At 51.4% G+C, this 17,043-nt stretch overlaps 2 protein-coding genes across 6 annotated transcripts; both read left to right on the plus strand.

Annotated features, from left to right (window-relative positions):
* Positions 1–160: 160 nt before the first annotated feature.
* Positions 161–9,961, plus strand: SLC25A14 (solute carrier family 25 member 14). 5 transcript variants are annotated; one of them, XM_067304496.1, is made up of 10 exons: positions 161–308; positions 1,132–1,279; positions 1,648–1,742; positions 2,702–2,745; positions 3,367–3,452; positions 4,221–4,316; positions 6,514–6,638; positions 7,776–7,911; positions 8,547–8,627; positions 9,481–9,961. In XM_067304496.1, the coding sequence occupies exons 1-10, from the start codon at positions 304–306 to the stop codon at positions 9,520–9,522; spliced, it is 858 nt and encodes a 285-aa protein (XP_067160597.1). In that variant the 5' UTR covers positions 161–303; the 3' UTR covers positions 9,523–9,961. The 5 variants fall into 5 exon arrangements, 4 of the variants coding, with proteins under 4 accessions (XP_067160597.1, XP_067160599.1, XP_067160598.1 ...); XM_067304497.1 differs by lacking the exon at positions 161–308 and adding an exon at positions 918–1,051 and having other exon boundaries at positions 1,132–1,205; XM_067304498.1 differs by lacking the exon at positions 2,702–2,745 and having other exon boundaries at positions 1,132–1,205.
* A 4,741-nt stretch (positions 9,962–14,702) lies between these two features.
* Positions 14,703–15,683, plus strand: GPR119 (G protein-coupled receptor 119). Its single transcript, XM_013942239.1, has one exon. It carries the CDS (start codon positions 14,703–14,705, stop codon positions 15,681–15,683), a length of 981 nt encoding a protein of 326 aa, XP_013797693.1.
* The last annotated feature ends 1,360 nt before the right edge of the window (positions 15,684–17,043 follow it).

Raw genomic sequence — 17,043 nt, forward strand, 5'->3', positions numbered from 1 at the left:
TGTTCAAGCTGACTTGACCTGAAGAACAAAGGTAACTGATAATCAAATTGAGGGTATATGGCAACAAAAGAAGGGATAGATTTTAGTCATATCTGGAGATATGGAGGAGACCCTGCTGTATGAAAATATGACTCAAGATCCCCCTGGTGCAGAGATAGGAAGTATTATGGTTTCAAGTAGTCATTGAGCTGCAATGCTTCAAGGGCAGGATGAGAGGTGCTTCACCCACTAAGCTTGCTGGAGCCTTTGACTGGAGGATGCTGGACAGGACTGAAGCATAAAGGCTGAAAATGAAGAACTTCAATGGGGTTTGTATGGGGAAGAGGGGGTTGCTGGGGATGGGGGTGGAACCGAGGGGCAAACCGCTATCCAAACCTCCGCCATTGGACATGGGGGGAGATAACTCCAGGTAAAATGACACAGCAGGTTCCTGGGATGCTTATCTAGCCTTTGTTCTGTGTGGTATTACCCAAAAGAGCAGTTTAATTATAAAAATGTCATTCTTGACTCACTGTATTTACTCCTGGCTTCAAGATCTTGAAAATGAAGCAGTATTGAATCCCCCGTTTGAAGTGCGGTGGTTGTGCCCCGAGCGGCAGCTCCCGTGGCTCAGCAGTGGGAGGGCGTTACGGGCTGGGTTGCCGGGCGGAACGGGGGAAGAAACGCCGCCGGCCTCACGGCAGAGCCGCTGCCGGGCTCCCCGGCGGGGAGCGGGCTGGGCCAGGCCGGATTACCGCGCTGGCGTGCGCCGTCGGGGCTGCGGGTCCGCAGCTGCCTGACAAACCGCTCCCCAAAGCTCCGCGCCCCGCTCCCTGCCCTGCTCCAGCGGGGCCGCCGCCGCCGCCGCCACCGCCGCGGGCGGGAAGGAGGCGGGGCGGCGGCGCGCGCGTCACGCGGGGGCGGCCGCTGCGCGAGCGGTTCCGGTTCCGGCGAGGTGGAGGCAGGTGTCCCGGCTTGGTGCGCCGCCGGCGCCCGCTCCGCCATGCCATGTCCGCGCTGAACTGGAAACCCTTCGTGTACGGCGGGCTCGCCTCCATCGTGGCCGAGTTCGGTGAGGCGCGGCGGCGCGGCGCGGGGCGGGGCGGGCGGCGGCGCGGGGCTGCCCGGTGCTGACGGCCGCTCTCCCCGCAGGCACGTTCCCCGTGGACCTCACCAAGACGCGGCTGCAGGTGCAGGGCCAGAGCGCCGACGCGCGGTTCCGCGAGGTGCGGTACCGCGGCATGTTCCACGCGCTGTTCCGCATCTGCCGCGAGGAGGGCGGCCGCGCCCTCTACTCGGGGTAAGCGCTGGGCCCGGCCGCCGCCCCTGCACGGCTGCCCCAGTGCCGGCCCCGGCCCTGTGGGAAGAGCGGGCTGCGCGGCCGGGGCGCCCGCCGCGGGCTGGACGCTCCCCCGGGGCAGGGCGCCCGGACCTGCGCGTCGAGGCTGGGGGCTGCCTGGGCGCCGGCCGCCTGCCTGCCTGCCTGCCTGGGGGCCGTGCGAGAGGCCTCTGGGGGACCCGAGCTTGCTCGCCGGGACACCCGAGGGAGCAGCGCGAGCTCTGCCTCTTGCGGCTTGGTGGCTGGCAGGGAGCAACTTGTGCTGGACCGACAGGGGAGGCCACCAGGGCGGCGGGGTTCAACTGGATTTCGTTTGTTCACCCACTCAGGATTGCCCCTGCGTTGCTGAGGCAGGCATCGTACGGCACCATAAAGATTGGCATTTACCAGAGTTTGAAGCGGCTGTTTGTAGATCGCTTGGAAGGTCAGTGTTAGTAAACACATCAGCACAGACACATCACACAGGAGGTGCAGTGTGAAACCTTGTACTCTCTGTTCTGTATGTTTTCGCTCGTTCCCTTCCTTGCCCTTTCCAGCCACAAATTCCCCAAGGAATGGAACGTTTTTTTTCCTGTCCTGCTATGCCATTTTGTTTGTGTAATAATAGTGGGGATAGGTTTCAATATAGAATCTTGTTGGGCTTGGCACTGTCCGCAGTTGCAGAAACAATCCCTAGCCAAGCACCTCCCCTTCTAAACTGATCTTTCTTTTCACCAGCCTTGATCTGTGCAGTATCAGAGCCAAAAAAGCTATTGTCGACTCAGGCTCATCTCCTTCCTGATTAGCCTCAGGAAAGACATCATGTCCCAGTTGTATTCCCTGGACTTCCCTGTGTTACTTGGATTGAAAGCTGCAGTAGCAAACCTCTCCCTTCTCCCTGCTGGAGCCTTTGAGTCCTTGTACCTTCACACAGCAGCTCTGGTTTGCATAGAAATTACAGTGTGCAACTCCTTAGCTTTTGCTCCAGCCCCGTAGATAGGGTACCACGAATGCTCTTGACCCGTATGCCTCTGGTAATGAGAGCCTCTACCGCTCCTATCTAGATAGCGGGACGCTAAGAGTCTGGTAGTGTTCACTGAAGGAGTACCAAGCACTGGATGCACAGATAAGGTTTAATCCCTGGTCTGACACAAGTGAATGTTGTAGTGACGTTACAGTCTGGGAAAGGGAGATGAGGGAGGCTCGGGCCATTCAGCAGGCCAGTGAGAGGACGAGGAGTACAGCACAGTAGGGCTTTTTACTGGGGTTGCTCTACTTTTGAGTAACATCTCTCCCTGCGCTTGGTTCTGTGGCTTGTGCACTGGGCTGCACATCTCTTCCGCACTTGCTGCCGCTGCATTTCCAGTTGTAAGTACTGTTGTCTGAATGTTTGTCTCCCTACAGGCCTGGGGCAGCCAGTGGCCTGGTCTCCTCTGGGAAGTGCTGTGGTCAGTACCAGCAAAGGGCCATGCCTTTTTCTGACATAACCATCACTCTAATACTGGGCCTGGAAGTCTTGGAGATTTTCCCCCTCTTCCCCACCCGGAACTAATTGCTAACTTTCTAACTTTTGCCTGGGTCACCTGCTCTCTGTTTTCTCAAGGTGGCTGCATATTTGGAGTGCAGCCAGCTGGGGCTCCAGAATAAAACTTTTCGGTGTTAGGTTACCTCAAGGAGTGTTTAGTTGTCCCTCTCTGTCCTCCCTTTATCTTGCCCTGTCTCCACCATGATCAGGGGACACTGAAATCTCAGATAATTGTTGAAAATTTTCCTATATAGCAATCTTTTCCTTGCCCGACCAGCTAGACTCATCAATCAGACCTGCTTCTCTCTGAAAGTGTGTTGCTGAGTGTTTCAGCTCTTGCTTTCTGCCTCTGGCAGCTGAGGCAGATGTGGGGATAGACCTGCCAAGAGCTGAGGGTAGTTGGTCGGTCTCTGCTCATGCAACTTCACCACGTGATTTGGGAGCTGAACTTTTCTGTTCTTCCCAGAGCTTCTTGCTTGTTCAGTATGGTCTCTGCACCTTCTTTTAAGATCTTTAGGATCTGACCTTCTCTTCTTGATTGCAGATGAAACGTTGCTAATCAATGTGATCTGCGGAGTGGTTTCAGGAGTGATCTCCTCCGCACTTGCCAATCCAACAGATGTGCTGAAGGTAAGACGTGTATGTGGCCAGAGACAGCTCTCTGCCGGCTGTGTTTTGCCATGTTGAAGCTGCTGCTTTCCAGTGAAGGTGCATCTCTTCCAGCTGCGGTGAGATGTTCTCCAAGCCACTGCTGCATTAGTTCTGTTAATTTGGGCTGCTTATGAATGAGAACAGAGGTCCAGAGCAGGAACCATTTAAAAAAAAAAAAATGCAGCTCTTAAAGATCAGGAAACCTTTTATGGTGAGGGGTGGAGGTTGTGTTATTTTAAAAGTGAGTAAAGTGAGTGGTGTGGTAGCCAGGCATTCAGCGGACCTTAGCTCCTTTCCCTGCAGCCACCATGCTTCTTTTGACTGATAAAATTCTGTCCTACCTGTTACATGGAGTGACCAGAGTTCAGTGGGAACTGCTGGATCCCCTCCATTCCCTACTGCTGGGTCATTGGGGTCAAGAAAACTCTGCTCTGAGCAGAAGCAGTCTGGAGAACTTTTCTACACTTTTCCCTGTATAGATCTGCCTTCTGGGACTGTGTTCAGAGTGGAAAGGTCTTGCCTGTCACTTTTTTGCACTGTCTGAATTTTGCATTACACTCCCACCCTGCCACAGTCCCTGCTCCTTGCCTGCTGTTATCACCAGACGCTTGGTTTCCAGTGAAAGGGCACAAGGGTAGCGTGTCTGCTCTGAGTTGCTCCCTTCTACCAGGAGGTCCACTGAGCTGGTAGCTTTGCTCTCCTGGGCAGTCCCTGATGCCATCCTGCTGACTCTCACATTTGTTTCAGATTCGAATGCAGGCTCAAGGCAGTTTATTCCAGGGTGGCATGATTGGCAGCTTCATTGATATCTACCAGCAGGAGGGTACCCGAGGCCTCTGGAGGGTGAGTTGCTGGAAACCTCCTCTCTAGCAGCAGAAATAACAGCTTCCTCAACTTGTTTGCTGCTCCTCATCTAGTGTCTCTAGGCCCTGGTGCAGTATTTGCAGAGGATTGTGGCCCAAGGGTAGTAGCAAATTTCTGGTTCTGGTCGCTGGCCAAACAGAAACACGTGTGTGATGGGAGATTGGGTCTGTGCTGCAGCAACACAAGGGCTTGGCCAGGCAGGCCTGTTTCCCAGGACTGAAGCTGGTTTACCTAAAGTTTCAAATAGATGAGTGTCCCTTGAGCAGACCAGCATTTGGGCTTGGACAAGCATTACTGGGCTAGATCCTCCTTGTGCTCTGCTCTGGGGAGGATGCTCAGCCTGGCATATCTTGGAGTCAGTTAGTGGTGATCCTGTGTTCAGTGAGTGGGACAATTTGCCTACCTCCAGATACGAGCAGCTGATCACCTCCTCACATGGAGGAGGAGGAATTCTTCTAAATAACTTGGAGTGCAAAGGACAGAGTAACTTTCTGAAGTTCCCTCAAACCTACTTTGTGTCCCAACCTACCCACTGTCCTAGCCCCCTGAAACTTGCCATCTGTGCATATAAAGAGTATGACAGAGTGGTGGGTTTTGGGGAACTGGTGATACAAGACTCTTGGGCCTGAAGATGTACGAGAGCTACTAGTGCTCCAGCCTTACTGTTTGGATTTTAGCAGTGGTTCTTTGGCTTTGTGTTAAGGAACCTCACTCTGTCCTTGCAAAACAAAAGTCTTTTGTGCACTCAGGTACCCAGCCATCTGTCTAGGAGCAAGTTCAAGTACAGGAATTCCAAAATTAGAGTGCTTTTCTACAAGCAATGGTCCTATTTCTTTCTTATGGCCAGGGAAGTCCTTTACAGGAAAACAGGTGTTGCAATGAACTGGATGGGAAGAGGAGGGAAGGGGGGGGAGGGGTCAATTCACTGCTGGTTTTGACTTAGTAGTTACTCTGAGATTATTCCTGCTCTCTAGACAAACTCATGCAAGAGGGGAAGCAAGAACAGAAAAGAAATGAAACCATCTGTGTTACTGATGTGTACTGCAGGCAGGATGCAGTGTACTGACACATCAGTCTCAAGGTGGTTTCCAGTGATCAAGCTAGTCTGACTGCTCTCTGGTCTGGGACAACCACTAGGTAGAGTGCCTCCTAACTCCAGTATTCCCTCACGCTGAGGCAAAGCTGTTTTTGCTATCCCGATTTCTCACCAGCTTTGGCAATTATCTTGTGGGGATGAACTGATGTTTGAACTGGCTGTGCCAGGATTGTGTTAGACAGGAACCCAAAAGGAGACTGTCAGATGCTGCAGTAGCTCATCAGGATGGGAACAGGAGGAGCTGTAAACCTGAAAAGTAATTTTACTTCTTACAATTGCTTTGGTTTGGTGTGATGAGAAAGCCAGATGTCCTGGTGGATTGGCTCATGATCTGGCTGCACTGAAGAGTCGCTCCTAGTTCCAGTGACTGGAGAGCTCCCCCATGACAATGTGGGTTTCCCTGAATTACTCAGACGGTGTTACAGTTGCTGTGGCATGGGTCCAACTCAGCGTTGCTACTGTGTTCTCCTTGCCCTGCAGCCCAATGAAATTTGCACCCTTTTTGTCTCATTACTGATGATGGGGTTTGCTGGGACATTTCTTGGACACAGCGTAGCTGGTTCTTCTTACTTGAGCTCATGCTTGTTCCTCTCAGTTGTATTGCCAGATCCCAGATCAGTGTCCTGTCAGCAGCAATGCTAGCAGGACATGAAGAACTCCCAAATCACAAGCCTTAGCAAAGAAGAGTCTGGCTGCTGTTGTGTAGCAAAGAGGACCTGGAGTCACATGTGACTCCCTAGGTAGCTGCTGCTATTGCTCTTGGGTTAATCTTTTCTGGTGTTGAAATCTGTGGGTACTGTTCAGCAGGGGAAGACCAGTGGATTGAAGCCTGATTCCTGTGTGCTGTTGGCTGGGAGGAGAATAGTACCAGGTGGTTAATCTAGGTGGAGTAACACTGCCAGGGTGGAGGGTGAAGGAGTCCTCCTTAGCTTTGCAGTAAAGTGGGGAGACGGCAAGCTGCTGTAACTGAAAAGCTGCAGCTGCAATACAAGGGCAGGAGGATGCAGAGGAGATTGTCAGCAAAAGGCCCTTGAGAGGCACCTGGGGAGAGATGCTGTGACTGATGTTTGTGCTCTACAGGGTGTTGTTCCGACGGCCCAGAGAGCTGCTATCGTGGTTGGAGTGGAACTGCCAGTCTATGACATCACCAAGAAACATTTAATTCTGTCGGGCCTGATGGGTGATACAATCTTTGCCCACTTTGTGTGAGTATTTGCCATGGCTGCTGCACTCTCCAAGCTTAGCAGGGGTTGGGAAGCAAGTGTTTAGCAGGGGAGGAAGGTGGGATTTGTGGTGAAACCTTGGGCTGGTTCCTGATTATAGAACAAGTGCTGTGGAGCTGCAGAGTACAGGCCCAGTACTTACAAGGGATGTGCTGTGTCAGCTGGAGCAACTCAAAATGCCCAGCAAGCATCCCCAGGGAGACCTTCCTGTAGAAGGCACCTGGCAGAAAACTGGTGAAGTAAAATTGTGGTTTCGGCTCACTGATGTTACAAAAATGCTGGTCCCAGCCACTGTTGCTCCACATCTGTGTCCTGGTATGAACAAGTCAAGGTAATGGGAGCAGCAGGAATGCCAGGTGTGTGACTAACTGTAGCAAAGAGCTGTTCCAGTCCTAGGTCCTCATCTCTACAGAGGTTTTAGATTTGCAGCCGTTGCTGTAAGAGTTCTGTGAGATGACTTTTCAACACTGACCTGGACAAGGCCCTGAGCAATCTGACCTAGCTTTGAAGTCAGCCCTGCTCTGAGCGAGGGTTGGTTTAGAGACCTTCCAAAGTCCTTTTCATGTACATTTTCCTATTATTCTTCTGGCAGACGCTTTAGCTGGAGGTGCTGCAGTACATCAGCTGGGTTTGCCTGCTATGGGCTGAAGGTGACGAACACTAGACCGTACACACAGGGAGGAGAGTAGCAGCTTCATGCTCCCTCTTGCTGCCTTTGGTCTCTTTCCCTGCCCTGAAGCAATGTTTGCTCTGGTGAGAAGGATGTGCACTTCCAAGAGGCTGCCTTCAGGTCTGTGTCACCCTGATAGCACTGAGAGTCACTTGCCAGACTGCAGGCTGCTCCTCTGGAGACGCAGCAGTGAGCTCTGGCAAGGATCTTGATTAGGCAAAGCTGAGTGTTTCGCTTCTCTGAGCTCCCTGGGGTCTCACAGTGGTATGTGTCCTGCCTCTGCCTGCTTCTCGATGCAAACAGACAGCGCAGTTTAAGTTTCTTACTAAAGGCTTTTCATAAAATTCAGTGAAAGATGCTCTCTGTGCTTTTGTCAAGGCCTGCCTCCCATTCTGAGCTCGAATGGCCGTGTTCAGAGCTGCTCCTCTCTAACGTTTTGGTGCATACAGTTCTAGTTTCACGTGTGGGCTGGCCGGTGCCATTGCCTCCAACCCTGTGGACGTGGTGCGGACACGGATGATGAACCAACGGGCAATAGTGGGCAGCGTGGAGCTCTATAAGGGCACTCTGGATGGTCTTGTGAAGGTAAGGAGGTGACAGAGGTGGGTAAATTCCTGTTTTTAGGAGCTTGGCCAGATTCCAGCAACACATACCACTGATTTTACCAATTAGATTCGACAACCACAGAACATGCTTGTCAGCAAGTCCTTCAGACAAACCAGAGAAGGGCCTAGAGCCACTTTCCTAAGTCCAAGTTCACCATCAGCTTAAGCATCCTTCCAACCTCACCTTATGGGAGAAAACTTTTAGTGATGCAGTTTGGTTATGTTCTTGGGCAAAGTGTCATTTGTAGCCTAATTGATGTGTTGGGAAAGCACCCTAACACCATCTCCAGTGGCCTCTCTGCTTGCTTCAGCAGCTTTAAAGGTCCATTATGTCACACATGGCACTGAGGAGGTGGGCAGAGCAGGGACCTGAAGTGATCTTGCTGTGTAGCACAGCAGGGGACATGGAGCTGTTTTGTGTTAAGGCTGTTGCACTCTGTGGAGGGTGTTTACCATGCGTGTCAGATTGATTTCATCCCCACAGCATGGACTTGCTGCCCTACCACTGTTGGTGTTCCTGCAGCAGAGATCTTCCCTGAGCCTCCTGCTGTCTGCAATATCTGACCATGCCTGAAGGAGCGTCTCATAATTGTTCTGTCTCTTCTCTCCTCCCAGACATGGAAGAGCGAGGGCTTCTTTGCACTCTATAAAGGTTTCTGGCCCAACTGGCTTCGGCTCGGTCCCTGGAACATCATTGTATCCTTCAGAGTGCTACTGGGAGGTCAGGAGTATGGGGCGGGGGCAGGGGAAGACCAAACTGTAGGGGAAGTGCAGAGCGGACCACCTGACAGGGCACCTTTGACTCTGCTCATCACCTTATACCCAGTATCTTTCCTGCAGCAGCCCAAAGTGAACTCCCTGTCCTGCCTGGACAAACACCAGCTGTGGTGTGGCTGCAGCTGGTTCAAGTGCCCAAAAAATGCCACTGCTTGTGATTGCTGTTTCTAACAGCCAGCTCTGTGGGTGGCCAGCACAAGGACTTCCAGTGCAGGAGCACTGGAATCTCTTGTAAAGTGTGTGCTCTCATACACTTGGCTTGAGACTTTCCATTTGGCCTGAGCTCCTGGAGGTGCAGCAGTTTCTGGACTGGCTTCTGTTTTGGGAGAGAGCCTGGGGAGCATTCTTCTGCTCTGAGATGGGTGCTGGTCTGCTCTACAGGATCAGTGCTGCTGTGTTGCTGTGCTGGCTCCTTCTTGCCCTCTGAAAATATGTATGTAATTTATTTTAAATAAGTCACATCTTAGAAAGTACACGCCTGGGGCTAAAGTTACCTCTCTTTCTTAATGGTCTAGGCAGGCCTGGGCCTGCTTGTTTGTGAGTCAGTCTCTTCCCTCTCCTGGTAGCTCTCCTCCCACAGCTCCCTCTTCCATCTGTTCAAGTCATTTTATGCAGCCTAGAAGAGGGGCTTCCCTGTCTTGGCTGTCAGCTGTACTGCACTGATCCTTTCCCCGCTTTGCCTCTGGTCACTGGTGTGGCCTGGCCAGGTGGGAAGGTCCAGTGCAGACGCCCAGTGTATTTGTCTGGCCCAGTTCCTTGACGTTCCCGTCAGTTTTTTATCACCTATGAGCAGCTGAAGCGACTTCCATTCTGAGAGCTGACTTCATTCCATGAGGACCATCTTCAAGACTTGCAGCAGAGAGCTTTGCTGCTGCCTTCCTATTCATTTCACCATCCCCATGTTCTGATGTTTTGGTACAAGTGCGTCTGGACCCTCATCCCCCTCCAAATTGCATGGTCCCTGGAGCATGTTCTGGCTGAAGTGAAACTGGGAGGCTCAAGGCAGATGCTGCATTTTTTTTTTTTTTTTTTTGGACACAGAGACAAGTATTAAATGTACAAGTGTCTGGGTCTGAAGCGATATCTTCTGTGAAGATCTGTGCGTTCTAGTGGCCTTTGGATGCAGCGGTGGTTTGTTGTTTGGCTCATGTGCGTTTCTCTGCCATGCCTGCGGGGCGAGACTGGAGGCTGGACAGGGTGCTGTCATGTTTTCCTGCAGACGTGTAACCTCATTAAATTATTTATTGACTGGATGGCATGAGTTTGTGTTTGTGCAGATTTACTGCAGGTGTATTTCCCAGAGCAGATGGTGTGTCTGCCTTTGGAGAGAACAGAAGCAATTTTTTCAGCACAGTACATATCCTTTTTTTTCCCAAGTATACTTGTTGGCTTTTTTCTAACAATTTTTTTAAAATAGGTCAAAGAGTCATTATAATATAAATATTTCTAAAACACAGGTTCATTGTTAGCATCAGGAAATTATGGTGCTGTACCGTCAGCTCAGTTTTGCAGAACCTCAATCTGCCTTACGTGATTTACTTATGTTATTTTTTAAAGCAATGTAGAGCAATTTAAAAGTGAAATTAGATGTCCCATTACTTTAAAATAGTGCCTCTAGCATGGCCAGTGCTAAGCAGAACAGCAAGCAAGATATTTATGATCATCACTTTCTGTTCTTTTAAATACATGTGGATTGTGAAAGCAAACAGGTTTCATGTTCCTATTCTCTTTCCCCTTTATGGAGCAGGTTGAGTTTGGATGAAGGTCCCATGTGCCAAAGAGCAGTGCTTTCTGTCTGGGAGTGCTGTAAGCTGAGATTCTATCCATGCAAATCGAGCAAGGGACAATCAACCAAATTCAGCCCTGACAAGATAATTATTTTCTGTGGTTTTGCAAAGGCATCTTTGTATTGTATTAACTGAATGTAAGGTAACACTGCAGAAGAAAGATGACTCCAATAAACTATGCAGGGCCAGAAGGAATAGAAAGGAGGAAAAAATTGTAGATCTTGCAGTAAACAGAGGCATTAATATAGGACCGGAGTTCATCAGCTGAGAGGGTAATTTTTAGACTTAAGCTATTCTTAAAAGCTGCCAGAAACTGGAAGCAGTGGATTAAAAAAAATGGGAAAGGTTCATGTGCTCCCCTAGCTTTACTCTTGAGAATTTCTAAATATCAAAATTTAAATAAATACTTCTCTATGGATGAATACAAGTCTATATCAGAAATTTATTTTAACTGCAATTCAGTAAATTCTTTGGGCTTTCCTCAGTGTTTCCATAACTTCAGCTCTGGAACAATATCCTCTGTGCACCTCCATGGGATGTTGCTGCTGTTATAATTTTTTGGAGTGATCCTCCAACAGCTCTTTGGTATTTGCAGTTGCTATCCTGTTCATGTTCTTCAAACCGGTGTAATGAGCTCCTCAGAAATATGTAAAGAATATCCCCATGGCCACATCTCTGATTGCATTTCTCAGCTGGAAAGCGCTGAAAAGAGACTCTTCTCCTCACTGTTTCTCCTGTTGGATCAGCCTCAGACAGATGGCTTTGGAGATGCTCCTTCCACTTGTCTGAATGGTCCCCAGCCCCTGGAGACATTGCTTATCTGAGCTGTTGTTTGAATTGGCTGTCATAAATGTTGCCCCATGTCCCTCTGCCTTGCTTTGTCAACAGTAACTGTGAGTAAATGTGCTGGTGCTGGCGATCTCTGTGGATGTGACGGTGAGGCAGAGGCTGGCTGTGAATGCTGCCTTGCGTATGGACATTAGGCACAGTGCCAGGTGTTTTCTGAAGATGTTCATAAACCCCTTCATGCAGAAAGCATCTTGCCTTTGCAGCCCTGGCAGGGGGGAAAAACGGAGTCACTTTGGGTTTCTCAGGTGGTGGAAAAATTAGTATTTTGATAGGTGTTTAAAAAAAAAACAAAACTGTAAACCTCAGTTGTAACTGCTTGTGCGAGGGGATAGCACTGTTAGAGATCTTGTATTTTCTAAAGAGGTTCTTTGCCTCAGGACGTCCTTCCTAGAAGCACTCCCTAAACACATTTGTCTTATTTGCTCAAGCTTATGTCTTCCTTTTTTTAAGCTTTTTTTAACTGTGCTAAGTAACGCATGAGAGTCTGAGCAGTGTGTGTACCCAGTTCTGTTAAAGGTGTGTTGATGCATATCCTGTTACTGCCCTGGGAAGTGGGGGTGCCTGAGCTCTCCAGGGCCAGAGCTGCCCCACAATCAGCCCACAGACATTACCCTCTCACTGCCTTCAGTTGCTGTACCATCTTACAGTGTGCCACGTGCTTGTGCACTGTGGCATTTTTTCCACCAAGGTGTGCCAGTATGGCTTTCATGCTGCTGCGTGGCAAGGCAGAGATTTGGGTTAAAAGGTAAATGGAGTAGCGTTTTTAAACCAAGGGCTGAGCAAGCTGCCTGGGGGGTGCGCGCGCACACACACACACACACACACACACACACACACATGCACAGGCTTAACAGTTTAACTCTGGTGTGGAGGTGGTATGGAAGGCACCCTGGAAAAAAGCTGAAGTCCTGGCTGAATGTCGAAAGTAGAAATATGCTTGGTCCCTGGTACATTAAATATAATATTAGGTGCTTTTTTGCATAGACTGGAGAAGCCTGCCAGAAGAGAGTCTTTGGGACTGGTAGATAATCAAAGAATAAAAGAAGTGCTCAAAAAAGTGAAGTCCATAGTAGAAAAGCTGAATGTTGTCAGTTTTCACTTGGAAGAGCTCAGAGTGATTCCTCTGTTGGAGACTTCGGAGAGGGTGACAGGGGAATTGCTCTTGAGCTAAAACACTGTCAGAAGAGGTTAGGGGACAGACTATTAATTGAACATGAGCAGAGGGCTGGGCTGAGGTGACCCCAAATCGTCAGGGAACCTCAGGATGAAATGGCCAAAGCTCTCATTTGTTGCTTCTCATTTAAAGTTCCCCTCACATTAGGGAATGGAAAGTGTCAAAAGTGTGGACAGGATTTAAAAAAAGGTTTGGGGAGGTTTCAGCAAACTACCAGCCACTGTCTGTGCCACACTGGTAGATAATATAATGAAGACTCGAGACAAATGACTGTGATATGTGCTGGAAGAGCCAACAGCTGAGGGAGGAGGAGGAATCCAGGTTTCAAATCTTCTGGGAGGTTTTTGAACCAGAAAGGTGGTGGTGATCTGCTGTATCTGGATTTCCAGAAGGTTTTTGATCTAGTCCTTTATGAAGGCCATGAAAGAAACTAGGCTGATGCTGGATAAAAGGAAAATGCCTGTCAGGCTCTAATAAAGGTCGTGATATGAAGTGTTCAAGGTTGTAACAGGGAATGCTGGCAGCGATGAGCTGCAGAGGGGTGTCATGAAGTAGACACACCAAGTAATGTGAGGAGAAGGAAGCACTGCCAGGGATGGCTGCTGAACCTGCTGTGGTCTCGCAGAGGTAGAGATCTTGTGCTGTGTGCTGTGAAAATGCCCATTCAGTTTTGGCCAAGGGGGATGGAGAAGCCCCTGCAGAGTAGGCCTGTCCTGCAAGCTACTGTGGTGCTGTGTATGGGACAGGGCAAGGATGTGCTTCTGGGGAGGCAGCACCTCTAGTTTGCATTTGTGCTTTCTCCCCTAGCTTTCCTGCCATTTCTCCTCTCTCCATCTAGCCTCCCACCCTCCTCGATCCCACGGGAGCTGGGCCCTCTCACCTGTCAGGATTGAGGCTGCCCAAATGCCTCCTTGTAGGAGATTCCTTGCGGTCCAGGGCTGAACCTGGTGGGGGGAGCAGGCTGGCTCCAGGTACTGGTGCCATCGTTTTCCTAATCTGTGCAGACCTAGTGCATTCCCAAGGGCCTTCCCTGGTGTGCGGCTCTGATTACAGTGGCCGCGCTTTGTATTTCTGCTGCATCTTCACTCCCCGCTGCAGAGTTTGCACTCTTCCCTTTGGCCATGTCCTGTCCTTGACCAGCCCTGGAGCTGTGTCATTCCCCTTGGCTGCATTCTGCCCTCAGCCAGCCCTGAAGCTGTGCTCTGGGCCATGTCCTGCCCTCAGCCCTGCTCTCAGCTTCTCCCTGGCAGCCTGCTCTTTCCAGGTTACTGTTTGACAGAGTGAGGCCTGAACCTTCCCCGTTTCCTGGCAGCTCAGATCATTCCAGCTCATGAGGCAGGAGCGGTGGCTTGTGGCACTCTATTTCAAGGGATTAGTGTGGTTTCCTTGGTCCCTATAGGAAAAGATCACCCTGGGTCTGGCAGCGACCCTGCAGAGGCCCTATGAGCCACCTATGCATCTTAGTGGGGCTATATGTTTGGCGCTCTCTTTGCTTGTTCCCCTCTTTTATCAGCACCTGGGTCAAAAGCAGGACATTAGTCCTGCCCAAGTCCTCAGTGCTTAGCTGGGGATGCCCTGCTCCCCGTGTGCCATCGCAGCAGCACCACTGGACAAGGAGTGAGCAGGGCATGATCCCAGCACCCACCCGGACCTCAGCCTTTGAGCCAGCCTCATGGCCACACCGAGGGAGATGCCAGAGAGGCTGATGGTGGTGGCCCTGGCGTGGGAGATGTTGAAGCTGCGTGTGCAGGGGCTGCTGGGATGCTGTCAGGGTAGGGAGCTGGGGGAGCATGAGCAGGATGTTTGATAGGAGAGCAGCCTTGGCACAGCCTTGTGCGGGTTTCCTGTCCAGGTGCTCGCTGCTCACCATCCTGCTCCAGGGTTGTCTGGAAACGTGGCTTGAGGGGAGGGACCTCTGTGGGCACGGCAGGCACTGGGAGCGCACCAGTCCCTTCCGGCAGGCAGCTGGAGAGCGGAGCTCTGCTCCCTGACTTCCCGGCCCGAGGGAAACACTGCTGCACCCAGGGCTTTCGCTGCACTGCCCAGAGAGCGAAGAGCCACGCTTGCTGCCGCCCATCCCCTGGGAGCTGAGCTGTGTGAGCTGAAAGGCCCTAGATGGGAGGGATGCCTTAGAACCACATCAGGGCCACACTGTCCTCAGGCCGTGCTCTGTGGGGGACAGCCATGGCCATTTCAGCCTTCGGACTCATCCTTGCTGTGCTGGCCTCGCTCATCATCACTGCCAACGTGCTGGTGGCCATTGCCCTCCTTCGCCTCATCCAGAAGAACAGCTGCAATGGGCTCTACTTTGTCCTTAACCTGGCCGTCGCAGACTCCATGGTTGGCTTCACAGTCGTGGGTCTGGTCATGGATGAGTTTTCCCAGCCCTTTTATCCCACCCAGACCTTCTGTGTTCTGAGAATGGCTTTTGTGACTTCCTCCTCTGCTGCCTCCATCCTCTCCCTGACGCTGGTTGCCTGCGACAGGCACTTGGCCATCAGGCAGCCTTTCCACTACTTCCGGCTGGTGACAGGCCTGCGGGTTGGGGTACGCTTGGTGGGACTCTGGCTGTTCGCTGCTATCATTGGTTTCCTCCCGGTCCTCGCCCCGAGCTTTCAGCAGATCTCCGCCAGGGACAAATGCACCTTCTTTGGAGTCTTCCAGCCAAGTTACATGCTCACAGTCTTCTGTGTGGGCTTCTTCCCAGCACTCTTTCTTTTTGTATACCTCTACTGCGACATGCTGAAAATTGCAGCTGTGCATGTGCAGCACATCCGGGAGGTGGAACACGCAGGGCTGGCGGGGGGCTGCCCCCCACCCCGCGCTACCAGTGATGTGAAGGCCATGCGCACTGTGGCCATGCTCACTGGGTGCTTCACGCTGTCCTGGCTGCCGTTCTTCATTGCCAGCATTGTGCAGACCATGTGTCCTGAGTGCGTCCCCTACAAAGTCATTGAGAACTACCTCTGGCTGCTGGGACTGGGTAATTCCCTCCTGAACCCCCTGCTCTACTCTTTTTGGCAGAAGGATGTGCGACTGCAGCTCTCCCAGCTGGCTGCCAGTGTGAAGAGGAGAGTCCTCCTTCGCTTGGGGAATGGCTCTGATTTCCCCAGCAGAGGCACCAAGTCCCTCCCCACCGTGTCCTGCTTGCGGCTCCAGGACTGACATGGTAAGGAGCAGCTTTCCAGCTCACCTCCTCCATCACAATCACGAACCTGGGCCTGCCAGATGGGGAGGGGCTCTCAGACAGGGTGGGCCAGATTTTGGATGCTAATTCCCAGACATTGGCATGGCCAAACTCAAGCTTGCCTGCAACCCCATGCAGCCACAGCATGGCCCATTTGGCACCAGCTCCAAGGCACCCCAAATTGCAGGTGCCTGGGGCAAACACTGGCTTTGGTGTCAGCTGGGACCAGACCCTTGGTGCTTGGCTCCAAGGGCTACGATCCCTTGTCCACCTCTGTCTGGCTTCCCTGTCCAGAAATGGAAGCCTCCTTTGCCCTCCCGTCTGCATGCAGTGTCAGCTCTCTGGGCCACAAACCCCATCTGCCTGGGGCAGGGCTCCTCTCACAGCATCAGCTCCATTGTCTTCAGCCCCTTGGCCAGGTGCAGCACCCAGGTGGGCAGAGGCTGGAGGCTGGGAGGTGTGTGCGCATCCTAAATCTGTCCTGGACCACGAGCACTCCCAATCACTGTGCTACCTAAAGCAAATTGACAATCCTACAGCCTGCTGCACACCTAGGAGAGCTGCAGAACAGCACAGGCTGCACTGTTGCTGGTTAGCTTAGGATGTAAAGCGAGTTAATGAGTGACTGGCTGAGTACTGAGCTGAACTGGAGGAAGAAGAGGAATGGCTGCCTCGAAGCTGGGGAAAGCTCTGTGCAGAAGAGCTGCTGTGTCCCACTGGGGTTGTAGGGCTGGATTTGGGGCCTGCGAGGGACCCTACGCACTGACTCATCCGATGGGAGCACACAGCACTTCAGCATGTCCCGTCACACTGTGGTGATGTTCAGACCACTGACCCTGCCAAAGGCTCTGGTGACTTTTAATTGCTTTTTGTAAAATAACATCCATTTAATTCACATGGCAAGAAAACTTCCCTTAAAACAGGCTTCTTAGAAAAGAACTCATCCTAATCTGAAAATGAGGGTGCCATGCACAAAACAGCAGTTTTCCACCTCTGTCATTTGCCCCACTGATAGATATGAAGGCTCAGGACCATATCCAGTCTGCAGCCAGAACCTGCCTTGGTCCTGAGGCCTTCCTCATCCCAGAAGAAGAAACAAACAAAAAGCATCCTCCAAAAACAAGGCATGTCACGGCACTCACCTCTTTGCCTGGGAAAGGCCTAAGACCAAATACTGCATGGCAGATCTTGTTCCTGACTGTATCTCATGGTGACAAGCCTGAGATAAGGCCTACATAGAGCAGAGCCAGCTCTGTGGGTGAACTGATACCTCGTAGGTGTATCTAGTCAGAATCAATTCTGGGGATTAGTGCATCATCTGCCTGTATGATGTGTTTG

Source organism: Apteryx mantelli, chromosome 13, assembly GCF_036417845.1.
Source record: "Apteryx mantelli isolate bAptMan1 chromosome 13, bAptMan1.hap1, whole genome shotgun sequence".
In the NCBI taxonomy this organism is placed as follows: domain Eukaryota; kingdom Metazoa; phylum Chordata; class Aves; order Apterygiformes; family Apterygidae; genus Apteryx; species Apteryx mantelli.

Excerpts from the sequence above, each read along its gene's own strand:
- SLC25A14 (XM_067304495.1), top strand. The coding sequence starts at position 988 with ATGTCCGCGCTGAACTGGAAACCCTTCGTGTACGGCGGGCTCGCCTCC. Across the intron at positions 1,052-1,131 it reads CTCCATCGTGGCCGAGTTCG|GCACGTTCCCCGTGGACCTC; the intron begins GTGAGGCGCGGC and ends CTCTCCCCGCAG. Across the intron at positions 6,639-7,775 it reads ACAATCTTTGCCCACTTTGT|TTCTAGTTTCACGTGTGGGC; the intron begins GTGAGTATTTGC and ends TGGTGCATACAG.
- GPR119 (XM_013942239.1), top strand. The coding sequence starts at position 14,703 with ATGGCCATTTCAGCCTTCGGACTCATCCTTGCTGTGCTGGCCTCGCTC.